We start from the raw sequence: 27906 nt of genomic DNA, 5'->3' as shown, positions 1-27906 counted from the left end.
GGACTCCTGGCAAGCCACACAAAATCTGGTCCATAGCCCTCTGGAACAGGGTGGGAGCAGATGTTATTCCAAAAGGGTAGGCGACAGTATCGATAAAGCCCTTTAGCATCACAATAGTCAACCGCTCTTGGGACTTTTCATCGACGTGCATCTGTAAATACGTCTGACTCAGATCAATCTTACTAAACATTTGTCCTCCAGCCAGGCCCACAAAGAGGTTATCAATGCGGAGAAGCGGGTATTGCTCTGCACACAACACTGGGTTGACAGTGAATTTAAAATCACCACAAATTCGGAGGGGGCCATCTTTCTTCACTATTGCAACGATAGGAGTTGCCCATGGGCTATAGGTAACTGGTATTAGGACTCCATTTGTGAGCAGGCGCTCCAGGTCCGCTTCAACTTTTGGCGTGATGGCATATGGCACAGTTCTGGCTTTCAGATATTTTGGTTGACTGTCAGGTTTAATGTTCAATGTCACAGTGATTCTCTTCATAATTCCCAGATCCTCTCCAAAAAGAGCAGCATGTTTCCTTAGTATAGCGGTCAGACCAGTTTCTTCTTTAATTATTCAGTGCACTTCTGCCCAGATCAGCTGAATCTTTCTAAGCCAAGACCTACCCATTAAGGCTGGGTAGTTACCTCTCACCACAAACAGTGGCAATTTAGCAGCCTGGGGGGGGGGGGGCGTAAAGAAATTCCAAGGGGGGGCACAAGGCTGTGAAATTTACATTACGAAAAAAAATTTTATCAGCGTAAAAAAATTTTTTTTTTAAATTTAATAGACCAACAGATGATAAATTATATATATATTCTTTATACATAATAACTACTCATAAAATTGTCCAGTTACAGGCCTATATTATTTAACTACAATAAAGTATTAACAATCTTCTCATTTTTTATTATGAATATAATAGACAAGAATAAAGGTATAACAAAGTACAATAATAATAAAAATACAATTAAAAATAAAAGTATATAACTGTAATGTTTTCAAATTTCATACCACGAAATGTGAATATTTTTTTTTTTTTTTGCCTTTCAACGTGTAGGAGTGCTGTTTCGGTAGGTGGGGAGGCTGAAGACCAATGTAGAAAATGATGGAACTTTTTAAAACTTCCTAGCTTGCTCACGAGAGTGTTTGAGACTGTTCTATCATGGGAGTGGTTACCTCCACCAGTCACCGTGTAAGACCGGCTACTTGCCGGACTGGTGGTTGGGTATATATAGGGTAGCATGCGTCCATACGTAATAGTACTAATAAATAAACGTTTGCAATAACTCAAATTAACTTGCATCCATTATTAGTCACGAATCAGGAAAATTATTTTTATAGATTTTTTTTATTAGTATATTATGGCCGTGATTAAGAAAAGGAAGTAAGATGAAGACTACATTAAGTATGGTTTCACCGTCACGGAAAAAAACGGGATCGATCATCCTCAATGCATAGTATGCCACGCAGTTCTCAGCAATGATGCCTTGAGACCTAGTTGTCTCGAGTGACACTTGACAAAGAGCCACAGCGCTGTGAAAGACAAATCAAAAGAGTTTTTTGCTGCAAAAATTCAAAATTTAAAATTCATGAAGCTAGACACTACTGGAGCTTTTCATCAAGCGTCGGCCAAAGTGGTAGAAGCATCTTATGAACTGTCATTGCTCATGGCTAAAGCCAAGAAAGCGCACACAATAGGAGAAACTCTTGTGAAGCCTTGTGTCAGGGTTCCCTCCCCACTCTGAACTTTAGGGTACAGATGTGGGGACCTGCATGAAAGACCCTTAAGCTTATTTTTACCAGCTTAAGTTAAAAACTTTCCTAAGGCACAAATTTTGCCTTGTCCTTGAACAGTATGCTGCCACCACCAAACGATTTAGACAAAGAACAGGGAAAGGACCACTTGGAGTTCCTATTTCCCCAAAATATCTCCTCAAGCCCTTACACCCCCTTTCCTGGGGAGGCTTGAGAATAAACAAGATGAGCAGAAACCAGCCTTGGATTTTTAAGACCCAAAACCCAATCAGATTCTTAAAAAAACATAACTTTATTAGAAGAACAAAAAAAAGATAAGAGAACAACTCTGTAAGATCAAAATGGAAGATAATCTTACAGGCAGTCAGATTCAAAACATAGAGAATCCCTCTAGGCAAAACCTTAAGTTACAAAAAGACACAAAAACAGGAATATACATTCCGTCCAGCACAGCTTATTTTACCAGCCATTAAACAAAAGGGAATCTAACGCATTTTTAGCTAGATTACTTACTAACTAACAGTTGTAAGGCTGCATTCCTGATCTGTTCCCGGCAAAAGCATCACACAGACAGACGAACCCTTTGTTCCCCTCCTCTAGCTTTGAAAGTATCTTGTCCCCTCATTGGTCATTTTGGTCAGGTGCCAGCGAGGTTATCTTAGCTTCTTAACCCTTTACAGGTGAAAGAGTTTTGCCTCTGGCCAGGAGGGATTTTATAGCACTGTATACAGAAAGGTGGTTACCCTTCCCTTTATATTTACGACACCTTGCTTGTTGAAAGCAGCTGATATTGTGCTTGGTGCCGAAAGCAAGAAAAAAATATCAGAAATTTCACTTTCCGACAATTCCGTGAAACGTTGCATCAATGACATGGCGAAAGATCTAAAACTTCAAGTGGAGGCAGTGAAAGCTTCTCCTCTTTTTTTCAATTCAGTGCGATGATACCACTGACGTAGCACAATTCTCTCAGTTGCTCATCTACATTCGATTCATTAACGATGGAACTGTGAAAGAAGAACTGCTTTTTTCAAAGGAATTGAGACCACATCAAAGGCTTCTGATGTTATGAAAATGGTTTCCGACTTTTTTGAAGAAAATGGACTTTCATGGGAAAATGGACTTTTCATGGGTGGTGTATGCACATACGGTGCTCCAGTGATGCTTGGCTCTCGCTCTGAATTTGTGACATTGGTGAAAGAAAAAAATCCAGCCGTAACCACGACTCACTGCGTCATACACAGACAAGCGTTGGCTGCTAAAAGCCTTCCAGATGACCTATGTGACTCGTTGAATTTGGCCATCAAAGTTGTTAATTTTGTGAAGAACAGCGCTTTAAATAGGAGACTTTTTGCAGCTCTTTGCGTGGATTTGGGAGCGGATCATAAAATTCTTTTGTTTCACACGGAGGTACGATGGCTTTCCAAAGGGAACATGCTTTTGAGATTATTCGAACTGAAAGACGAAGTGGAAATTTTCCTCAAGCAACAGAAAAAAGAAGAGTTATATTGTGTGTTTATGGACCAAATGTTTCAACTTTCACTGTCATACCTCGTGGTCATTTTTGAATCTTTGAACAATCTCAACTTGAAGCTGCAAGGAAACAACACTGCAAACATTATAGCACACCACGATGCCATCAAAGTGTTTACAGAAAAAATCAAGATTTGGAAACGTTGAACGCAAGCTCAGACACCTAATTTTTTGTCTTTTCCAACAGTTTCATCACTTGCTGAAAATGAAGGTTTCCAAGAACTTTATAAAGAGGATGCAAAGAACAAAATTGTGTTTCATCTGGACTGCCTTGCTGACGAATTCATCTGCTATTTTCCAAACAACTTTTCTGACAACCCCGTTCGTAAATTAGCACGTAATCCGTTCAATGTTGATGTTGATTCATTGCCAGGAGTATTGCAAGAACAAGCACTCGAAATGAAATATGATTCAAGTGCGAAAGATATTTCTGAAAACTTAAGCCCAGAGGAATTGTGGATAAAATATTTCCCAATTTACCCGAAAGTTGGGGAAGCAGCGCTGCGTATTATTTTTCCGTTTTCATCGATGTACCTCTATGAAAAAAGCTTTTCAAGTTTAGTCATAATAAAAATGAAACAAAGGAATCGACTGGATGTTGAAAACTATAGTTGAAAACTATTTTCATTGTGCACTTTCATCTTTCAACAAGATTCTATTACCACGACAACCATTACACGACATGAACCCTTCCTTGAGTAATGGCACTCTGCAGTCCAGCTGCCCTAAATCCCAAAACTAGTTCCTCAGACCTCTCAAGACCCCAGCTGCGTTGACATGTGTGATGCTTTCCAAGAGTATCCAGGGTTGTGAGGCTCCTGGCTACCATCTGCTCATAGTGTGAGGAAGCCTTGTCTGCGCCAGCCATGGGTCAGCCTCCAGCTTCACAGGCAACTCAAGCACTCCTCTCTAAACCTCGCAGGCCCTGCTGTTACTCTACAGCAGGGGTGGGCAAACTTTTTGACCTGAGGGCCGCATCAGGTTTCCAAAATTGTATGGAGGGCCGGTTAGGGGAGGCTGTGCCTCCCCAAAGAGCCAGGTGTGGCCCAGCCCCTGCCTCCTATCCACCCCCTCTCCCCCGCCCACTTCTCACCCCCTGACGGCTCTCCCGGGACTCCTGCCCCATCCAACAACCCCTGTCCCCTGACGGCCTCCCCGGGACTCCTACCCCATCCACCACCCCCTGCTCCCTGTCCCCTGACCACCCCCAGAACCCCCAACCCTGACAGCCTCCTGCCGCCCCATCCAACCCCCCATTTCATTCCTGACTTGCCCCCCAGGGACCCCTGCCCTATCCAACCACCCCTTCTCCCTGTCCCCTGACGGCCCCCAGAACCCCTGCCCTATCCAACCACCCCTTCTCCCTGTCCCCTGACGGCCCCCGGAACCCCTGCCCCTGACTGCCCCCCGCCACCCCATCCAACCCCCCTTCTCCTTCCTGATTGCCCCCCCCAGGACCCCTGCCCCATCCAACCCCCTGTTCCCTGCCCTCTGACCGCCCTGACCCCTATCCACACCCCCGCCCCCTGACCACCACCCCAACTCCCCTGCCCTCTATCCCACCCCCCGCTCCCTGCCCCCTTACCGTGCTGCCTGGAGCACCGCTGGCTGGCGGTGCTACAGCCACGCCACCAAGAGCACCGGGTCAGGCCGCGGCTCTGCAACTGCGCCGGCAGCGCGCTGAGGCTGTGGGGGAGGGGGAACAGTAGGGGAGGGGCCGGGGGCTAGCCTCCCAGGCCAGGAACTATGGGGCCGGGCAGGAGGGTCCTGCGGGACAGATGTGGCCCGTGGGCCATAGTTTGCCCACCTCTGCTCTACAGGTTAAGTGATTGGCACACCCCAATGCTTGAGCCCTCTGAGCATCTCCCTGGAGTGTCCAGACTCTGGTCCCCAGGACACTCACAGAATTCATGGATTTGCTGCTTCCAAAGAGAAACAGTACACCCCAGCTTACCAGTTCCACTCAGATCACTACTCTGATTAACTCACAGCATTTAGATATGTTTACAGTGAAATCAAATATGAGTTTATTTAACAGAACACAGAGATTCAAGTAACAGCAAGTAGACATATTGGAAACATGGTTACATATAAAATAAAATCATAACACGCATCCTAGTGGCTAGACTTAATTAATTAGATACTCTCATGTCTTGTAGTGTAATGCTTACCCCAAATCCTTACAACCCTTTACAGCCAGGTTGGCTGGAATCCTCTTTCATGATCAAGCACGCTGTCAACTTGCTTCCTCAGTGAGGAACCCCGTGTGTTTCCTTGCAAATCAACATATACCAGAACAATCCTTTGTCTTTATTCATAAACAGGACACCCTCCTGGTTTTGTTTCATCTTGTAGACTTCCTCTCTTGTAGATTTCAGAGCAAACAACGGAGGGAGGGGGGAATGAAGTGAGGAGAGGGTAGGGCCTCAGGGAAGGGGTGGGGCAAAGGCAGTGCCTTGGGGGAAAAAGGGGCAGGGGGAGGCTGTTCTGTTTTCTGCCATTAGAAAGTTTGTAACCCTAGGGCTCAGGGACGCACTGGCTGTGGAAGGGCAGGCCCCAAGGTAGCAGGGAAGGAGGAAGAGGGACTGTACAGGGAGATTTTGGCAAACCAGTAAAGTGCCTGAAACCACTACTGCTTATTGCTAAAAGTAGCCATGTCAACAGGCCGTAAATTGGCCTGCAGCAGGCTTAGCTTAACCAAGGCAGAAGGGGAGGGGGTTTTGAGTGCCACAGAAAGGGCAGCTTGACCCCACGTCCTTCCTGATAAGAATTGTGTTGAAATTGCTGATACATGCATTTTAGAAGTACAGGAAGCTTGTCCATGTGCCCTCAGGAATGTGTCTGACCATACCTGGTTAATTGGTGACCAGAAGGAAACCTCTTGCTTCACCTTTGAAACTGCTTGCTTCACAAGTTTTCTTTAAGTGACATGTCATTGTTTTACTAATGTATAAATTAGGGGGAAAAGTCTGAGTTAGGGGGACTCTTGGGGAGGGTTTCTTCAGAGACTCTCCCTCTGGACGCATCTTGTGGTCTCCACCGGCAGACGGAAGATTTGGCCACCGGAAGGCTGCTGCTGTGCCACTTGAGAGCCACACTCAGCTTCGGTAATTATCAAGGGTTGGGGGTGTTTTACTAACCTGTTGTGGACGTAAGTGCTTGAGACTAAGTTTAGCTTTAAGTGAAAGCACTCTTGTGTTGCCCTGTTTGTGCCAGCCATCTATCGGTTGGATGGCCGTGTCTCCCTTGATTTATTTCCCGACACCACCTCGCACAGAGTAAAAGTTGCCAAGAGCTTTGGGTTGAAAGAACTCCAGGTAACAGTGTTTAACAGGGCCTGAAAGACATGGTGGGTCAATGATCATACAGGAACAGTGGCCTTGAAAAGGCAGCATCAGCCTTAGCTGACCCGCTCACTTTGCATTATTATTATTTTGGCTGGTCTGTCCCTCCTCCCATTCACTCATATAAACTCAGACTGCCAGGTGGTTCAGAGCTGCGGGGCTGAGGAGTCAGGCCCTGAGCTGACCAGGATTGGGAAGTAGGGAACAGGTGGTGGAGCTTCGGGGCTACTGGAGTTGGGAAAGGGGCTGTTTGTAGTTGATTTATTCTCCAACCCCTGCTTAAGAAATGTAGATTCAGAATCACCTCTGCAACAGCCTTTAAGCATCCAAACTTTACCTAAGACATGCATGTTGCCCTGCTGGCATGCCGTGTCCACTTCTCTGAATCCCTTGGTTGGACATTCATGGCTTTGGAGCAATAATTCAGGCTGGTCAGAGAGAGGTTGACTGGGCTTTTCAAGGACTTCTCAGTTGTTGGCATACAAAAGACCAGGCTATTACCCAGCTAATTTGAGATTTCATTACCAGTTGGCATTCCACTTACTACATGATTTTATCCTTGCTGGAAAATAAGTGGGCTCTTCTTTTCTTCTGACGATCTTAATGTCATTCTGACTCAGCACAAGTGGAATTTATTGAAGACTTGATTCAAGTACTCAAGGTAACCCAAGAGATAAGCTCTGACCTAACTCATATCTCAGTAAGCATTGACAGTTACCTAGAAGTTTTAGATCCAGGCACTGTTGCTTCGGAGAACCCTGGAAAATATGGACCATTTTCCATACCTTGGCAGCCACCTCTCTCAAAAAGCCAGCATTGACACAGAAATTGAATACAGGATCCGTTGTGCCAGAACTTCCTTTGGAAGACTACACAAACAAGTCTCCAATTATAGGGATCTGCAAACAGGCACCAAGACCTTGGTTTACAAGGCTATTGTCATCCCCACCCTTCTGTATGGGTGTGAGACCTAGGTAACGGACAGACGTCTCAGCACTGCCTCAGGAGGATCAGCTGGGAAGACTGACGCACTAACTTCAGCATTCCCTCTGCAGCCAACTTCAGCAGTATAGAAGCGCAGGTGATGAAACGCCAACTCCGCTGGGCTGGCCACCCTGTACGTATACCTGACACTTGCCTCCAGAAGTGTTACTGGAAGATTTAATTCCATTATACTATACCAGTGATGTTGCCTAAGACACTGCTTTTAAGTTAAAACCTTTATTCTGTAATTATCTAAACTGGTAACCAACGTTGAGGCCCACTCAAAAGGAATTGCCAGGGAAACTAGCCTTGCTGGCCCTTGGAAGGACACGGATACAGCCCTCCGATCAAGAATAGACAAGTAAGCAGTAAATCTTTGAAAACAAAAATAATATTTATTTAGAAATGAGTGGTTACAGTAATATTATAGAGATAGATATAATAGGGGTTACAGTTGAAAAGAGAATGAAGCGACGCAGCAAATAAAGATGCAAAACTATAATTCCAATTTCAGTTGATAACTGTATATAACAATATGTCAATTAAACATTCACTACTAACTACTTAAGGCTAGACATCCAGTAAGCACTGGCCAGGCAGTTACTAGATGGGTAGGGGAAGATCTCACTCAGACCACAGATACCAGCTTTATTTACAAGCAAAATCCATACGGTCTAGGATAATAAAATAGAAGAAGGTTGAACTTACAAGGGTTTTCTTCTAGAATCCCTCTAAACCATCTCAAATAAAAGGGTCCTTCTGCTCTGTCACAGTTTGTGAGCGATGACTGTTTGCTGATGGCAGGCTCCAGTAGCTGCTGTGCCGAACAGCTGCCTACTCCTGAGGTAAAGTGGCTCCTCAGGTAGGAGAGACGGAAGCCCTCTTGGTAGCTGCTGGGGTAGCTGCTGTGGTGGCCCCCTGCTGGCTTGGTAGCAGAAAAAAATGGTTATTCACCTTTTGTAACCTTTGTTCTTTGAGATGTGTTGCTCATATTTATTCCAGTTAGGTGTGGGCGCGTGCCGCATGCACAGCTGTCAGAAACTTTTCCCTAGTAACTACCCCTCAGGCCGCCCTGGAGCAGCACCAGTATGGCACTTTATATACCACCCTGCTGGCCCAACCCCCCTTCAGTTCCTTCTTGCCGGCTACTCTAACAGAGGGAAAGATGGTGGGGGGGCGGGGGGATGGAATAGATATGACCAACACATCTTGAAGAACAACAGTTACAAAAGGTGAGTAACCATTGTGACAAAGTTCCTCCTCTACCTTGGTGGGCCTTGTGCTTATTGGCGGATTTGCTCGCCTTGGAGCTTCACAGCAGCCCTCAGTTTGGCCATTTTCATGAACCCACATTCCAGGACAACAACTCCTGTGTCTGACCAGGAGTTGGGAGGTTTGGGGGGAACCCGGCCCCACCCTCTACTCCAGGTTCCAGCCCAGGGCCCTGTAGTATACAGCTGTTTAGAGTGCCTCCTGGAACAGCTGTGCAACAGCTACAACTCCCTGGGCTACTTCCCCATGGCCTCCTCCCAACACCTTCTTTATCCTCACCATAGGACTTTCCTCCTGGTGTCTGATAATGCTTGTACTCCTCAGTCCTCCAACAGTCCGCGTTCTCACTCTCAGCTCCTGGTGCCTCTTGCTCCCAGCTCCTCACACGCACACCACAAACTGAAGGGAGTTCCTTTTTAAAACCCAGGTGCCCTGATTAGCCTGCCTTAATTGATTCTAGCAGCTTCTTGATTGGCTGCAGGTGTTCTAATCAGCCTGTCTATCTTAATTGTCTCCAGAAGGTTCCTGATTGTTCTGGAACCTTTCCTGTTACCTTACCCAGGGAAAAGGGACCTACTTAGCCTGGGGCTAATATATCTGCCTTCTATTACTCTCCTATAGCCATCTGGCCTGACCCTGTCACACCATTTTTTCTTCGAGTGCTTGCTCATATCAATTCCAGTTAGGTGACTCCCAAGCCTTACCTAGGAGATGGGGTTGGAGTCAAGGTATTGCTGACTGAAGTACCGCTCTGCTGAAGGCCGCATCGTTCCTAGATTGGTGGACAATGGCATAGTGCAATGTGAAAGTATGCACAGAAAACCACGTCGCAGCCCTGAAGATTTCCTGGAGAGGTACTTGGGCTAGAAAGGCTGTGCCCTTGTGGAGTGAGCTGTGATGGTAGGCAGAGGAACCTTCGCCAAGTAATAACAGGTGTGGATACAAGCTGTGATCCAGGAGGAGATCCTCTGGGAAGAGACAAGCAATCCCTTCATCTGCTCTGCTATAGCAACGAACAACTGAGTTGTTGCAAATAAACTTTTCTGCTTCTCCACCCCATTATGGTTATTGAGTGAAGCACACCTTGTAACAAACCCCTGCTGTTGTTTTGCCTCTGGGCACTGGGTGCCGGCAACAGTTTTGTCCATCAACACTGCTATACAATGGCCCTGCAAGCACATCAGAAAAGCTTGGCAGGCGAGGCAGATCGCCCTGAGTTCTTTGATGTTGATATGTAGAGTCAGTTCCTCTACTTGCCATAAGCCCTGCGTTTTTAGGCTTCCGAGGTGCACTCCCCAGCCCAATGCAGATACGTCTGTGCCTAAAGTCAAGGTGGGTTGGGGTGAGTGAAAAGGAACCCCGATGCCTACTGCATGGGGATTCAGCCACCACTGTAGTGAATCAAGGGTGTGTCGAGGGATGGTCAGCACTGTGTCCAGACTGTCGTGGCCCACTTGCAAGGATCTGAGTCACAGCCTGGCATGCTGAACCATGTTTGTGCAGGATGCCATATGGCCTAGTAGCCTGAGACACTGCCTCGCTGTAGTGGAAGAGAAGCTGCAAAGGTTGCTGATTATCTGGCGAGAGGGTCAGGTGATGTGTCTCTGGCAGGAACTCTCTCACTTAAGTCGCATTCAGAATGGCTCCAATGAACTCTATCCTTTGAGTTGGGGTGAGCACTGATTTGCTGACGTTGAGTATGAGACCTAATTAGTCGAATGCGTCTCTGACTATATTGACCTGCGATTCCACTTGCTGATGGGAGCGGGCCCGGAGGAGCCAGTCGACCAGGTAAGAGTAGACATGTACGTGGTGGCAGCAGAGAAAAGCTGCTACAACTGCCATACACTTGGTGAAGACGTGAGGTGCTGTGCAAAGCCTGAATGGGAGGGCTGTGAACTGGTAATGCACCTTGTTCACTACGAAGTGGAGGAAGAGTCTGTGAGCCAGGGTGAAAGATATGTGAAAATAAGCATCCTTCATATCGGGGGCATTGTACCAGTCTCCCGGGTCCAGGGAAGGGAAGGTTGTGCTTAGGGAGACCATGCGGAACTTCAAGCTGCCTATGAACTTGTTGAGCTCCCGCAGGTCCAGAATGGACCTGAGGCCCCTCCTTCGCTTTGGGGACGAAGGCTCTGGATCAGAAATTGACAGGAGGTTACTAATCCTTTGCAGGTCCCCTCCTCACCCATCTGTCAGAGTTTGCCTAGGAAGAATGCCACCCACCCTTCTGTTTGAATGTAAATTTTTCTTTAATTACTACGGGAGGATGTAAAGAGGAAGGGAAGGGAGGGGAATAACAATAGAGCCTTAACCTAACATACACACACAGGCAAGCACACAAGGTGGTAATTGAAAAGCTTCTACCTCAACTTCTCCACAGGCAACACTGCTGGATGATTGATTCCTAGCTGAGCTGGATCAGATGCCCCCTCCGACGAGGACTGCTGACGATGGAGTTCAGATGAGTGTCCCTAACACTAGTTTCCCACCCTAACCTCTTTGTGCCATTGTGGCTGCAAGTAAGAACCTAGCTCTAAGTGTCTGCAAGTGTGCTCCCCAACAAAACAAACCCCGACAACAATGCACTCACTAATAGCAGAAGCTATCATGGGCTGACAGCTAATCCCTGCTGTTATGGAAAGAGAGATCTTGACTGCAGCTGTACTTAAAGTCACAGTGCAGCAGGCAGCAACCTTCACACTCTCCTGAGAAAAAGCCCCATCCCTACCTGACCAGCTTCCCTATATAACCTTCTGGTTTCTAGGCAACTCCCACCTGATAGGTTCCCGCTCCTTTCTTTTCTTCCCACCCTTTGCCTTTTGCAGTGAACTGAAACTTCACAAAACCTGTTCATGGACAATCTCAGGATGCATAAACATATGACAACCATTGCATAATAAAAACCTATACATAATCCTTATTAATTTCATACGTACACCCTACATGGATGTGTCCCAAGCATGCACAATTTAACCAAGGAGCCTCTTTCTTTACACCCCCATGCACATCTTCAAAAGGCCTGCTCCTGGCTGGAAGACGGCTTCATCTGGCCAGAGCCCTGGCCTGAGGAAGGGTGGGGCCTCTTCCCGACGTTTCTGTTCCTCCTCCGGGAACCATCCTGCCTGTTCTGCAGATGGTAGAACCGTGGTGGGGGCTGCGGCCTACAATGCCTCCGCTGTGTCGCTGGGGTATGGAGTCCATGAACTAAAGGGTGGCCCTTGAGTCGTTTAGGCTATGGAGCCTTGAGTATTTTTTCTGAACAGAGGGCTGAGCCCTCGAAGGAGAGGTCCTGTATGATTTTCTGGATCTCATAGGGGAGGCCAGAAACCTGTAGCCATGAGCTCCTCCTCATGGCAACCCCCATTGCCATGATGCGGTTGGCTGCGTCCGCAATGTCCAGCACCGCTTGCAGGGACGCTTGGGCGATGAGCTTGCCCTCCTTGACGAGCATGGAAACCTCTGCACCGGAGTCCTGTGGCAGCAGCTCCATGAATTCGGCCATTGCTCCACAGGAGTTGTAGTTATATCTACTGAGGATGGCTTCTTCGTTAGATATACGGAGCTGCAACCTCCCTCCCCCCGCCATCAAGTAAACCTTCCTGTCAAATAGGTCTAACTTTTCTGCCTCTTGGTTTTTTGGGCAGGGGCCCTGGTAGCCTTGGCGCTCCCGCTGGTTGGCTGCCAGGGAGTCTGGCGGAGGGTGGGTGTACAGGTGCTCATAGCCCTTTGACGGGACAAAGTACCTGCACTCATTCCTCTTTGCACTTGGAGACAAAGAGCGCAGGGGTCTGCCACAAGGTCTTGTTTTAATTAGTGACAGAGCAATGTGGGAGGGGCCCGAGGGGGCGAGAATGTCGACCATGGCATCAGTGTCCTCCACCACCGCCTCTGCCTGGATCCCCAGATTCTGTGCCACCCTCCTGAGCAGCTGCTGCAGCACTCTGCTGTCCGCCAGGGCTGTCGACGTGCTCGCCACAACCTCATCAGGCAAGGACGAGGATGAAGCCCTGGCTGGCAGTGGGTCTTGTTCCCTTCCATTGGCGCCAACTGTGGTCGAAGGGGGGGGGGGCGTGGGATTGGCTTACAGGGAAGTACATTCACCAACGGGGGTAGCTTTGCATCAAGGACAAACACACACAACTGTCACACCGTAGCCTGGTCAGTCATGAAACTGCTTTTCAAAGCCTCTCTGATGTGCAGCGCACCTCGGTGTGCTCTTCTAATTGCCCTGGTGTCTGGCTTTCAAAACTGACCACCAGGTGATTTGCCTCAACCTCCCACCCCGCCATAAACATCTCCCCCTTACTCTCACAGATATTATGAAGCACACAGCAAGCAGTAATAACAACAGGAATATGGCTTTCGCTAAGGTCTAACCTACTCAGCAAACTACGCCAGTGCCCTTTTAAACTCCAAAGGCACATTCTACCACCATTATGCACTTGCTCAGCCTATAGTTGAACTGCTCCTTACTGATGTCCAGGCTGCCTGTGTATGGCTTCATGAGCCAAGGCATTAAGGCGTAGGCTGGGTCCCCAAGGATAACTATTGGCATTTCAACATCCCCAACAGTAATTTTCTGGTCTGGGAAGAAAGTTCCTTCTTGCAGCTTTCCGAACAGCCCAGAGTTCCAAAAGATGCGAGCGTCATGCCCCTTTCCTGACCATCCCATGTTGATGTTGGTGAAATGTTCCTTGTGATCCACCAGTGCTTGCAACACCATTGAGAAGTACCCCTTGCGGTTTATGTACTCTTTGGCAAGGTGGTCCAGTGCCAAGATAGGGATATGCATTCCATCTATTGCCCCACCACGGTTAGGGAACCCCATTGCAGCAAAGCCATCCACTAGGACCTGCATATTTCCCAGAGTTACTACCCTTCTTAGCAGAAGGGTATTGATCGTCCTGGCTACTTAGATCACAGCAGCCCCCATGGTAGATTTGCCTGCTCCGAATTGATTCCTGACTGACCGGTAGCAGTAGGCGTTGCAAGCTTCCACGGGGCTATTGCCACTTGCTTCTCAACTGTCAGGGCCGGTCTTATTTTGGTATTCCTGTGCTTCAGGGTGGGGGAAATCAACTCACAAAGTTCCATGAAAGTGGCCTTACGCATGCGAAAGTTTTGCAGCCACTGGAATTCATCCCGTACCTGCAACACTATGCGGTTCCACTAGTCTGTGCTTGTTTGCTGGGCCCAGAATCGGCATTCTACTGTATCAACGTGCCCCAATGCCGCCATGATATCACAATTGCCACATCCCATGCTTTCAGGAACGTCTGTGTCCGTGTCCTCACAATCTTCTTCATGCTAGCAGCTCCTAGCTAGGCTCTGCACATACTGCAGGATAATGCACGAGGTGTTTACAATGCTCACAAAAGCAGTGTGCAGCTGAGTGGGCTCCATGCTTGCTGTGCTATGGCGTCTGCATGGATAACCCAGGAAAAAGGCGCAAAATGATTGCTTGCCGTTGCTTTCAAGGAAGGAGGGAGGGGAGACTGCACAGATTCTACCCAAAACCACCTGCAACAATGTTTTTGCTCCATCAGGCATTGGAAGCTTAGCCCAGAATTCCAATGGGCAGCAGGGACTGTGGGATAGCTACCCACAGTGCACCACTCCATGAGTCGATGCTAGCCCTGGTATTGAGGACTCACTCCGCCGACCTAATGCACTTAGTGGGGACATGCAGAATCGACTGTATAAAATCACATACTAAAGATTGACTTCTATAAAATTGACCTAATTTCGTAGTGTAGTTTTGGTTACTGTGGAGGTATTAATTGGAGCTACGGGAGGTGGCCTTTGATATTCTTCTGGCTCTTCCCTCAGTGGACTGTAAAATTCTGGAATGGACTCCAATGACAGCTCCAGTAGTAGTAAAGTATCCCGAAGTAATTGCCTCTGTTATGGGAGGAGCATGATGGTTCACTGGTTTAGATTTAGCCAATGCATTCTTTGCAATTCCTTTGCATCTGGACTCCTGGTACAAGTTTGCCTTTACATTCCAAGGAAGACAGTTTTGTTTTTATCAATCTCCAAAAGGTTTCCATAACAGCGCTGCTATCTGCCATATGCACATGAACAAATATGGGATAACATGCCTCATAAGGATAACATCATATTATATGTACATGATATCCTTTATAAGCACAAAAACTAAGTAAGAGAATTTAGAAATATTATACCATGTATTACAGAAAATAAAGGAAACAATGTTTAAGGTTAGTCCAGGAAAAGCTCAAATATGCCAACAGCAGGTAAACTATCTAGTAGTAACGTTAGGACAAGAGGGACGATCACCAGATAAACAAAGGGTAGAATTATTCCAAAAATTACCAGCCCCCAGAGGTTTATCTACTTTAAGATAGTTTTGGGGTATGACAAATTTCTCAAGAGAATTATGCAGAGAAAGCTAGCCCAGGGTATAAGTTATTTAAAAAGGGTAATAACTGGGAATGGGGATTAGAACAGCAGAAAGCTTGTATGCATTTTAAGAAAGCATTAGCACAAGCCCCAGGTTTAGCATACCCAAAAGTAGGACAAACTTTTAGGCTCCAATTGGCTACTACCAGTACTGGAATGACTACTGTATTAAGTCAAGATGATGGAACAGGTCTTCAACCAGTGGCATATGCCTCTAAGGTTCTGAATTGAGTGGAACAAGAATTTACTCCTTGTGAGAAAGAGGTATTAGCCTTGGTTTGGGTTTTGCAAAATTGAGTGTATTTAGTAGGACTATCCTTAGTGCTTCTTAAGACATCGCATTCACCTGTGAAATATGTATTAACACGAAAAACTAATGATGGACATGTTTCTAGTCCTAGATTAGCAAAATGGACATTAGCCCTGCTAAATAAAAATGTAACAATTGAAAAGGTCCCAAGTTTACCAACATTTCCTTAGTCTTATAATTGAAGGAGAAAAGCATCAATGTCCCCTACCAGAAATGGGCCAGTACTGGAATACCTTAAGTCCAAATAGTGGGGTAACACCATTATCAACTGTCCTGCTTATCCTACACATGCCTTTACTTCCCCTGCAAATTAGTCTCTCTTATAGAAAAGAAAAGCTGCCCTTTTAAATTCATATGCTTAATATATCCCAGACATATTATGGACTTAGTCATAAAGGCATCATTCAGGAAACTTCAGTGGGGCTACTCCACTGAGTGAGAGAAGCAAGAATAGTCCCTCAGTTAGAGGATAAACTCTTCAAGGCTAAGAATAAGGACATTCCCAAAACAAACAAATGACAAAGTAGAAAACAAATTTTATTGGATGAAGAAAATTGTCTAAAAGTTTCCCATTTTTTGGTTAACAAAAGCAGCAAACCACAAAAAACCCTGCATTCCATGACAAGTGTTCATGTCAACAAAATTAATCCTTGAGCTCATCATTTGTATGTAGAATGTTATAACTGCTAAAATGTTTTGGGGCAAAGAAAGTTATATTAGTCCAAATATAGGTGCTTTACATGGAAACCTGAACAATATAAATTGTTTGCTGACAGATATACTGTTAGGGCTGCTAGCATTCTTTGGTACTTAATTTTTCTATGAGGGGTGACACTATTAACAAGTAAGAACACTAAGAAATTTGGAGACACAATGAAGGAAAAGAACAGCCAACAGGCCAAAGTGTGTTCAGCTTGGTTATCAGCAAATTCAACTTCATTTTTATTTAAGAAGCCTGTGGAAAATGAAGCAAATTCAGTGCTCACAAAGGTGCTGTAGTAAAAATCCACTACTTTATCTACAGAACAGGCAGAAGAGGGGTAACAGTACAAGCCCACCCTACTGTTGTGCCTGAAGCCTGACCCAGAGTAATGTCATTTTCCCCTGTACAATCAATCTCAGGCTTTTCAGATACAATAGCACTAATTTGTACCAGTTGGCAAAATATCATTATTTTAAGGGACATGGACACTAGTCCACTGGGAATTAGACTGAGACCACCCACTCAGTTATGTTTGACAAGTTTTTTGTATTACAATATTTCTAATTGACAGTGGGAGCCTTATTGCATTTAAAATAAAAATAAAATGTTAGAAAGGAAGGAAATGTCTACATTTTTATCCTTATATAGTATCCAGGATAATCATTTGGAATGTAATAAGATATAAAGGTTCATGCTTTGAATACTTTTCAATGCTGTTTGTTTACATAAATGGCTTTAACCACAATTTGTTTTTGTTTTTTCCACGGTCCCAAATGCAGTTCAATTATTTGAAGTGACAGTTTGCTTATTATATTTACTCTGATTACAAAGTACAATAATCTGTGCTTATTTGTTAGTTTTCACATCTGATCTCACCCATCACAACCATACACAGAAGTATGTATTTAAATAACTATGAGATTGCCTTTTATACCATTTCTAGTCATACCTACTCTAGGCTTAATAAACTCCTACCATGTCTTAGCAAAACTTTAGTACATTAGTTGTGCTGTACTAAGTTAATTTCTATCATTCCCATCATAATCAGTATAACTCTGATATCCACTGTTCCTCCTCTCATGAAGATTACACATTTTCTTCCACATGGACTCTTGATGAAAACCAGCACTGAAAGATCTACCCAGATGTCCATGCTGTTTCTTGGTGATATTGTCTTCGCTTTCAGATTTCGCAATTCCTTGTGCTTGTGGTTGCATATCTCGTCTAATGTTTCCAAATGGGAAGTTCCAAGGACCAAACCTTTGCCAGTTAAGTCTCTGAAAAGAAATGATACAGTGCAGATTTCCTCCTACCTGACAAAGGTAAGAAGTTTTTTGTTAAAAAGTGTGCAGAGAAAACTATTTAATTATCTACTTAATAGTATTATTTATGAAAATCTTTTGAATATTTATGTGACAAACTGCTTTAGTTTAGTTTCTTCAACTCCTTTACTAGCTCCCTTCCTAATCTTCTACACAGTATTTAAGTTTCCCTATCTAGCATTCACAAGCCAGCATAACCCAGATTTTGCCTAACTTTGTTAGCCTTTACACTCTCCACTCAAAAAACAGCTATCACGGTGTTTCTGTCCTCTTTCCACGCGTCTTCAGATTTTCTTCCATGCACCCTTCCTTGCACCTAGAAGACAGAGTTACTCACCTTGTGCAGTTACTGAGGTTCTTTGAGATGTGTCCCCATGGGTGCTCCACTTCAGGTGTTGGTGCATCCCGACGCCACTGATCTGAGATTTTTGGTAGCAGTGGTTGGACAGACCGCGCGTGCACAATAGCTGTCTTGCGGCACCATTGGAGTCTTGTTTAGTGCACGCGCGGCCTGACCCCCTCAGTTCCTTCTCTACCATAGAGTCCTTATATCAAACTCCAAAGTAGAGGGAAGGCGACTGGGTAGTGGAGCACCCACAGGGACACACATCTCTAAGAACCTCAATTACTGCACAAGGTGAGTAACCCTCTCTTCTTCTTCGAGTGCTGTCCCTGTGGGTGCTCCACTTCTGGTGACTGTAGAGTAGTGTCCACTACGGTTGGGGAGACTTTGAAGTTGCATACATAGTAGAGGAGAGGACCGTTAGGCCTAATATGGCATTGGCTCTGGAGGCTGTATAACTGCATAGTAGTTAGTGAGCGTATGTTCTGAGGCCCATGTAGCAGATCTCTGAAATGGATACACTATTTAGAAATGCAATAGATGCTGCTATGAATCATGTAGAATGGGATCTGACACCCATTGGGGGTTCTGTCTTATATGTTTTATAATGTAAGTGTATGCAGCTTGAGATCCACTTAAATAGTCTATGTTTCGATATAGCAGAGCCCTTGGATCATTCCGTCATCAAGATGACCAGCGTTGGAGATTTGTGGAAAGACTTTGTTTTGTCCAAATAAAAGGCTATAGCACGTTGAACATCGAGGGTATGAGACACGGCCTCCTGTGTGTTTCTGTGTGGTTTAGGACAGAATGTAGGGAGGTCAATATGTTGATTAATATGGAAGGTTGAAGCTATTTTAGGGAGGAATTTTGGGTGGGGCCACAATGTGATCTTGTCTTTAAAAAAGATAGTGTATGGCAGGTTGGCCATTAGTGCACTTTTCTGACTGACCCTTCTAGTGGATGTGATGTGTGCAATAGGGAGCAGGTAGCCAGTGGTTCAAAGGGGGGGGGGGTCTCATAAGGCCTTTGAGAACTAGATTTAAGTCCTATGTAGGCATGGGTGGCTGTACTTCAGGGTAGAGATTCTGAAGGTCAGTAAGAAAACGTTTTGTGGTCGCATGTGCAAATACCGAAAATCCATCGATCTTACAATGGAAAGTTGTGACTGCTGTGAGATGTACTTTAATAGAGCTCGTGGACAGTCTGGAATTCTTTAGCTCCAAGAAATATTCTAGCCCTACTGACAGCGGTGTAGCTTTCGGAGTGAACTGTTTGTTCTAACTCCATATGGAAAATCTTTTCAATTTTTGCAGGTAAATATTGCGTGTGGATGTACATCTGCTCTTCAATAACATGTGTCTGACTTGTTCCGGACAGGTTAACTCATGTTGCTGGAACCATGGAGGAGATGTGCTTTCATATGGAGTTTCTCCAGGTTTGGATGGAGGATCTGACCGTTGGCTTGTGAGAGGAGATCTGATCTCAATGGGAGAGTTCGTGAAGCGCAGTCATGCATAACAGGTACAGGTACTAGGTCTGTCTGGGCCATGCTATCAGGATGATTTGGGCATTTTCGTCCTGTATCTTGTGCAGGACTCAGGATTAGTGGGATTGGCAGGAATGTACACAGGAGCATCTTGTCCCATGTGCGTAGGAAGGCATACCCTAAAGATTGAGGTCCTAATCCTGCCCTCAAACAGAATAGCAGGCATTTGTGATTCTGAGATGTGGTGAATAGATCGATGGTGGGAAAACCCCATCTTTGGAATATCTGTTGTAAGACTGTGGGATTCATTTTCCATTTGTGCTCCTGTCAGAGCCTTCTGCTTAGAGTGTCGGCTGTGGTATTTTGGCATCCAGAAAGGTATGAGGCTGAGATGTCAATGTGGTGATGGATACACCAATTCCATAGTTTGATGGCCTCGATGCATAGGGAATGGGATCATGCTCCCCCTTGTCTGTTTATGTAGAACATGCATGCAATATTGTCTGTCATCACTCGTACTGTCTTGTTGCTTATGAGTGGAAGAAAATGGAGACAGGCACTCCATATCGCTCTGAGTTCCAGTAAGTTGATATGGAGATGTGTTGCCGTTGGTGACCATCTGCCCTGGATTGTGTGATGATCCAGGCATGCGCCCCCACCAAACTAGGAGGCATCTGCTGTGATCATAATTGAGGGTAGTGCTTGTTGAAAGGGGATCCCTGAACAACAATTCTCTGGTCTCGTCCACCACCAAAGGGATTCTAGCACTTTGGGAGGTGGTGTTACCAACTTGTTCAGACTGTGTTTGATGGGTTTGTATACTGAACCCAGGCAGCCTTGGCATCTGGCATGTTTCACCATGCATATGGTGGCAGCCATGTGTCCTAGTAGTTGTAGACGGATTCTTGCCATGATTCGTGGGCAGATGGAGATGGTGTCTATGAGATTCTTTATAGTCCTAAATCTGGTTCAAGGTAGAAATGCTCTGGCTTGAACCGAATCAAGGTGTGCTCCAATGAAGACCAGTTGTTTCGTGGGTATCAGTGTTGACTTTTGTGTGTTCAACTGCAACCCTAATTTTTGGAAGAGGGTGATGGTCAGTCAGGTAATTTTTTTTTTGTCTCTGCCTGATTTGGGCCTTTCTAGAGGCAGTCATCTAGGTCTGGGAAGAATATGATCCCTTGCTTGCACAGCTGTGCTGCTACGACCACAAGCGTTTTGGAGAATACCCTTGGTCCAGGGGACAGTCTGAAGGGGAGTACCCTATACTAGAAATGGTCGTGTCCAACTGTGAATCGGAGGAATCGTCTGTGAGATGGATGTATGGTAATGTGGAAATATGTGTCTTGTAGGTCGAGGGCTGAAAACCAGTCCCTCTGTTCCAGCGCTGAGATTGTTGTGCCTAGTGTGACCATGTTGAATTTGTGGGAGCATAGGAATTTGAGTTGAGTTTCTGTATGTCTAGTATGCATCGCCATCCTCCATTTTTCTTCTGGGTCAAAAAATAGTGGGAATAGACGCCCTTCCCTCTGTATTGTGTAGGTACTGCTTCCACAGAACCGAGATGCAGAAGATGATCTATCTCCTGCCTTAAGAGGTGCTCATGAGAAGAGGGACGGGGAAGAGAGTAGGATGGGGGGGGGGGACAAGAAATAAAGGGGATGGTATAGCCCGACCTTATGATTTCTAAGACCCAACAACCTTGTGTGATGCACTCCCTTGCATGGTAGAAGTGTCTCAATTGGTGGCTAAATGGGCGAAATGGCACTGATGTGAGGGGGAGGTCGTTCAGACCCTCGACCAACCTTTCAAAACCATTGCTTGTTAGGTGGTGGTTGTGAAGCCGCTTGTTGAAGTTGTGAGAGTTGGTGCCTCAGAGATCTATTTCTTTGTCTGTTGGACTCATACGGTCTGGACTGCGGAGGGTTGAATTGTGACTCTCTGGCATGGTGGTAAGGCTGATAGCGCTTTCTCTTAGTAGGAGGTGTGTAGATGCCCAGTCGCATGTGAGTCTTTCATAGAATGGAGTACCTCATCAGTCTTAGATGAGAACAATTTATCTTTGTCAAAGGGGAGGTCTTCCACCTGAATCTGAAGCTCTTTTGGGATGCCGGATGACAAGAGCCAAGATGCTCTGCACATTACAATAGCTGTGGCGTGTGCTGCCATACTGGCAACATCCAGGGAAGCTTCTAGGGCAGTCCTGGCTACTAGTTGTCCCTCGGTGAGCAACGTCTTGAATTGTGCTCTTTTATCTTCAGGAAGTTCAGTCATAAACTCAAATAACTTCCCATAATTGTCATAATCATATTTCGCCAGAAGGGCGCTATAGTTAGTGACCCAGGATTGTAAAGTGGATGAGGTGTAGACCTTCCATCCTTAGAGGTCTAGTCTCTTGTGGTCTTTGTCCTCAAGTTTGGATCTGGACTGGGGTTGTTTGGAGTGATGGTTTGCCACCTCAACTACTAACAAGTTTGGTGGTGCGTGGGAAAAGAGAAAGTCCATTTCCTTGTCTGGCATGTAGTATTTTCTATCAGCCTATTTGCATGTGGGAGGGATGGTGGCTGGTGTATGCCATACCATTTCAGCGGGTTCCAGAATTACATCATCTATTGGAAGTGCAATGTTTGAGGAAGGTTGCAAGATTTTGAGCAGCTTATGTTGGTTTTCGTGGACCTCCTCTAATGGGATGTCCTGGCTTAGTGCGATTCTCTTAAAGAGGTCTTGAAATTGTTTGAAGTCATCTGCCATTGTAGGTGGAGGTGGCATGATGGCCTCATTGGGGGAAGAAGAGTTGTGCGTTGGTGACACATCCTCTGGGCCTGTTTCTTCCTCTGGCTCCTCTGTAGTCTCCTCTGGAGGTACAGATGTTGTAGTCACTGGAGATAATGTAGGAGACCGAAGTTCACCTCTGGGTGGCGATGAGGTTCTGGCATGGTGGGCTCTGTATGCTGCCCAGGGATCCCATGGCGGCCACTTCATGGGAAAAGCATGTCCGTACAATGGCTATGGTGGTTGACTATGGTGGCTTTTAGATCTCAGTGTACCCCAAGGAGGTCTGTGGTGAGTAAGTGAGGAGTGTTGTGGGGAGAACACTCCTCCGTCCTGGTCCTCATCATCGCTGTCACTGGGTACCGACGGTGCCGTGGGCTGTGTAATGACACTCTTTGTGGACAATCCATAGGTGTCAAGGACTGCTGATTGGGACATGAATGATACGGAAATATCCTGCTGAGTGAGGAATTGCTGCAGTGCTGGTGGATGCGGTGCTGAGGGTTTAGTTGCGGCTGAAAGGCGTGCAGCCATCTTGTGGCTAAATTTTGTAAGTGCCAGTGGACCCATCGCAGCACTATCAGTCGGTGCCGGCAGAGGTGGCAGTGACAAGCATGGCAGTGGCACTCATTTTGTGGTCGGCACTGGAGGTGGCAGCATGGTCGCTGCTGTGTCTGCTGCGTGTGCCGGCGTGGTTGGTGCTTATATCTTGACTTCCTGCCCTTTGCTCTGGGCTCAATGACACGGTCCGTACTGGAGATGCTGGGGGAGTGGTAAGTGCTGACTCTTGGGGTTGTCGGCACTGAGGGTAACGACCTGACAGGGGACTATTTCTTTTTTATGCAAATCCCTCTGAGGAGAGGTCAGTGCTCACTTCCTCTTTTCATGAGAGGACAGAGCCGTGCTCTCTGTCAGTTCTGACCTTGTCAGCAAGGACTTAGGGGGAAGTTTTGGTTGGTCATTTTCTGTACCTGGCTGGAGTGACTTCTCCATGAGAATCATTTTGAGGCAGAGGCCCTGGTCATGCCAGGCTCTCGCCTTCAGGTTGTTACAGTGAATTCACTTTTGGGGTATAGGTGATTCACCCAGACATCTCACACACAGAGAGTGTTCATCAGATTGCGGCATTGCTTCTCACCAGGAGCCACATCTTTTAAAGCCAGGTGAGCTCGGCATGTTTCGAGGAGTGCTCCAAAAGGAGCAGGGAATGGGAGAAAAAACTTGTTTTGAAAAAACAACTAATTGCTAATTAAGCTAACTAGGAACTATAATAAACTTATCTAAGGTTTCTTTACTATCTGCAGGGGAAGAAGCTGTCGCACTGTCCCGAGCTCATCTTCAGCAGAGGATGGTTGAGAAGGAACTGAGGGGTCATACCATATGCACACAAAACGAGACTCCAAGGTGCATCCCGACTGAGTACTGCTACTGAAAATATCCGATCAATGGTGCCAGGATGCAACAACACCTGAAGTGGAGTGCTCACAGGGAAGCACTCAAAGAAGAACTACCTCCTCAACCCATTCCACCATGCTTCAACCCTCTCTGCCTTCAAGTCCAGACTTAAAATTCAATTCTTCTCAGAGGCCTAATCCTCCATAAGAAAAATTACACAAATAAAAGCCATGGAACAAATCGAGACACATGCACTGTTTTTTGTCAGATACTACTTCCCCATCCACTGTACTTTATCTCCTGATTACACCATGCTATACTAAGTGAACAAGGAGGTCACACAATCAAGTTAATGTCAGGTAAATTTAAAAATCAATTTAAAAATTCACTATTTCGCTAAGACAAAATCCAGCTGCACTAACAGGGTGTGACATTCTATACCTTGGAGGAGCGCCCTGGAACCCCCCTATTCCTTATTTTTATATAATCATGATCTTACATCTAAAGCATGCCTTGTAAGGGGAAAGGTTATGATCTGCTGAAAGTCATTTCTCTATCCATATATGTACATCTTTAATGCATATGAAGTTATGAAAATTGTGTTGAATGGTTGTCACTAAAACATGCTGTAAATTGGGGAATCAGCCAAATATTAGCTCCCCAGAGGCAACAGCAAGGAAAGTAGCCAACACCCAGGTGGGGTGTTAAACAACTCATCAACAACCATTGTGCAGCAATTCAATGGTTCACCTGCATGAGGCCACACCAGGGGAGTTGCTCAGTCTTGCCTGGAGACTCAGCAATGCCCCCAGACATGCCTGGACTTGTGCTCCCCAAGCACATAGGATTGAGGTTATAAAACAGAACACAGTGGCCACATGCTGGGTTTTTCTCCTTCACCCACCTACACTGCAAGCAAGACTCCAACTGAGGGGACTGACCCAGATTTCAAGGGTGAAATCTGTGAATTATGAACTGCACTATCCAGTGGGGTGAGAAAAACTGCTTAATCTAGATGTTGCCCCATCTAATAGGGTTGAGAGTTTAGACTGCATGCTTATATTTTATTTTATTTTTGGTAACTAACTGACTTTTTGCCTATCACTTATAGTTACTTAATCTATCTTTTGTAGTCAATACATTTGTTTTACTGTTTATCTTTACCAGTGAGTATGTATGAAGTGTGTGGCAAATCTGCTCAGGTTTTGCAAAGGCTGGTGTATATCGACGTGGTGAACCAATTAATAAATATGCATTGTTTGTCTTGAGTATTGCAAGAGAGTATATTCCTGAGGTACAGTGCTGGGTGGGGGTTGGCACTGGTGCCTTTCTCTGTGAGATTTATGAGTGGCCAGGAGCATTCATGCAATCTAGCTGAGTGTGTGGGGTTCCACGTGCTGGCGTGCCGAGTGATCACAGCGCTTGGAGGGGCTTGCTGCTTGTCACTAGCAAAGCAGTGTGAGAGACAGCCCCGGCTGGAGAGAGTTAAGGAGGCACAGCCGTCCCACAGTACCAGGCTGCACACCAGGGATCTCGTCACACAGGGACTGGGTAATTGTATGCCCCCAAAAAATTACACAGTAAAATGAGATAGGATATCAAAGATGAAGGGCCAATAACCTGGACTGGCATATCCTACATCCTGCAAGGCAGACCTAAACTCTTGTGCTCTGCAGTGTCTCTTTTAGCATCTATGTTTGGTTTTCTGAATTTCCGCAGCATTCCCTCTCAGCAGAAGTTATAATTAATAGAATTAGAGATTCCAAGGTCAGAGGGGATCACTGTGATCATGTAGGCTGACCTTCTGTATAACACAAGCCATAAAACTTCCCCAATAATTTTCATTCCACCAGACATGGCAGCCATAAGATTTGAACTCTGGACTTCTAACTCTATAGTAGGAGACTTCACCAAAAGTTAAATTACAGCTTCTTTAGTACAGCAAAGTATGAATAAGCTCATTGGAAAAAAAGTCTCATGCAAAAGTTCTTTCCCCAATCTTAATAAGTCAATATTACCTTCTTTGTTTTTCTATACTGCAGACCCCTCTCCAGGTGCCGAATATCCAAGTATTCTGGATTTTGAGTGTTCAGGTCTGTAACAATATCTATCCACCTACAAAATAAAATGGACTAACATGTAGAAGTGATCACAAAAACCATTTACCACTAGAATTTATGGTCTCAGAATAGCTGGACAGAACACCAAGGGGGAGGGCGGGGATGCACAAATTTTTACTTCTTTACTGTCAGATTTTTCCCAACCAGCTCTGTTCCCATGGGTCAACATACCATCCCACAAACAGGCAAGAGAAAAAAAGTCAGAGAAACCTTTTTGCTCACAGTCCCCATGATTTGGTTTGTTTGTTTTTTTTGTTTTTTGGGGTGGGGGGTGTGGATTTTTTCAGAAATTCTGATGTTTAGGAGAAATGCTGTTTCCTTCCTCCAGAAACTGGTACCCAAGTTTTATAGATCCAGCACCAAGTCAGATCGAGGAAGTTGTTGCAGTGAATCAGTTCCAACTCAGACAAAAATAAAATCTCTTAAAAAAGAGCTCTGAGTTACACCTTTTCTGAGTCTTCAATATTTTCAGATTTGTGTTTGTCTATTTCGGTGGCAAACATCTGGGACTGGAACCTTGTCTTCTGTACATTATACTCTGTGCTCACAAAAAACCGTTGTAGATTTAATCACAGAATTAGTAACCCAGGTCAAGTATAATATGAAAAATCAAAACTCTCACTAAAACCCTGACTTTTCTGAAAATACTGAATACTCCATGAATCATGAAAGCTACAAATGGTTAATGTACTGCCCATGCCTGACTGGAGAGGGAGTTTAGAAGAAACTGAATGTTTTAAGTACCTATATTCTAGAATTTTTTTTTAAAAAGGAGAGAGCGAGAAGTATATAAACTTACTTTTTACAGTGAATGGTAGGGTGTTTTCTACTTGATTCTCCAATTAAGATCCAATACTCCACTTCTTGTTGCAAGAGGTGACCTCTGCTGAACAAAAATACAATTCTAGTAAGACTCAGCGTGCATTCTGCAATGAAAGACAGCAGCATATTAACTTGCTATTGGTTTTTAGAATTTTTTATTGAAATATTTTACAACTGTTGGTATAGTTGAGACAAATTACAACTGGCTACTGAACTATTAAATAATGTATTACCTATTATAAATTAGCAAAATAGATTACCCAAGAAACAGGACTTTGATTTCTGGTCCAAACTCCTGCTTCACACAGGAAACTGAGGTTGAAAGTGACTGTTCGTTTCTTGGAGATAAGGAACATCTTGCATTGTGACACACTGCCCCCTCCCCACTAATAAAAACTGATGTTGACTGACTCATCAGGGAATTCTGTTCAAATCTCTCACTGGAAGAATGGTGACCAGAATATAAGGCCCAGATGTGATATCTATGCAACGATGAAGACTGAAGGCTCAGAAAGCATGTTTAAATTAGAAGAAACTTTTTTCCTCACCATCCTTGTTCTCTGAGAGTGCCTCCAAAGATCTTACTTTGTCCTGCTCTTAAGACATACCCCTAGTGTTACTATCCCATGGCTGTTCAGCAGCCTATGTGAAACAATCGGTGGCTTCAATGAATTCTATTAAAGTACTACTCCCATTTTATAGATGGAGAACTGAGGCACAGGGTAGATTAAGTTATTTATCTTAAAATAAAACAAACCACCACACAGGAAGTCTGTGGTTAAGCTAGGAACCTAACGATAGTCTCCTGAGTTCAAGTCCAGCACCCTATCTTCCTTTCACAACTTAGAGATTTAATTATTAAAACCCACCTCACAGCTACAAGGCAAAAACAAGTGGCCAAGATTTGCTGCTGAGATGATCAACAGCAGACCTGGGAACTCTGTAAAATAATGAGACATTTCATTTCCACTTAGGGGGCTAGCATTCTGTTCGTACAGCACTCAATTCATGTGTAAATGCAGTGATAATTTGCAGTCACCATTTTGGTGGAAGATTCACAGAGGAGCAAGCATAACTACAAGATTCTTACCTGTATGCTTTACTAGCTTTTACAGGGGTAGCTTCAAATCCAATTGGACAAAAATAATGATTTTGGCAATGATAGATATAGGCCATCGATTCATCTTTCAGTCCTTGTGTTAACTTTACCAAGGCCCCTGCAGCTACAAAGAAAGGTCTGATCATTCTCCAAAGTGCTTTTAATCTTGCATTCAGAATCAAGCAGAAGAGATCAGTTATTTTTCTTACATTTTCTGGTGTT

At 45.1% G+C, this 27906-nt stretch overlaps 1 protein-coding gene and 1 long non-coding RNA gene across 3 annotated transcripts in view; one reads left to right on the top strand and one right to left on the bottom strand.

Annotated features, from left to right (window-relative positions):
* The first annotated feature begins 6243 nt into the window (after positions 1–6243).
* On the top strand, positions 6244–24911 carry LOC311517859. Its single transcript, XR_014710810.1, has 5 exons — positions 6244–6390; positions 11267–11405; positions 17509–17644; positions 19368–19511; positions 23553–24911. It is a non-coding gene; the product is annotated as an uncharacterized lncRNA (long non-coding RNA).
* The window catches only part of LOC311517846 (basic immunoglobulin-like variable motif-containing protein), a 29769-nt gene continuing 13274 nt past the window's right edge, over positions 11412–27906 (bottom strand). The window contains exons 7-10 of one of the 2 annotated variants that reach the window (XM_084623051.1): positions 27676–27808; positions 26563–26649; positions 25662–25758; positions 11412–17635 (exon numbers count right to left, since the gene is read on the bottom strand). In XM_084623051.1, coding sequence (XP_084479177.1) covers positions 17342–17635; positions 25662–25758; positions 26563–26649; positions 27676–27808 — 611 coding nt within the window. In that variant the 3' untranslated portion in view covers positions 11412–17341. The remainder of the gene's footprint in view (positions 17636–25661; positions 25759–26562; positions 26650–27675; positions 27809–27906) is intronic. The other variant, XM_084623052.1, reaches the window with a different exon arrangement.

The sequence above is a fragment of the Lepidochelys olivacea genome (genome assembly GCF_965140295.1).
Source record: "Lepidochelys olivacea isolate rLepOli2 genome assembly, chromosome: 1".
Taxonomy (NCBI): domain Eukaryota; kingdom Metazoa; phylum Chordata; order Testudines; family Cheloniidae; genus Lepidochelys; species Lepidochelys olivacea.
This window is presented reverse-complemented; position numbering and strand designations above follow the sequence as displayed.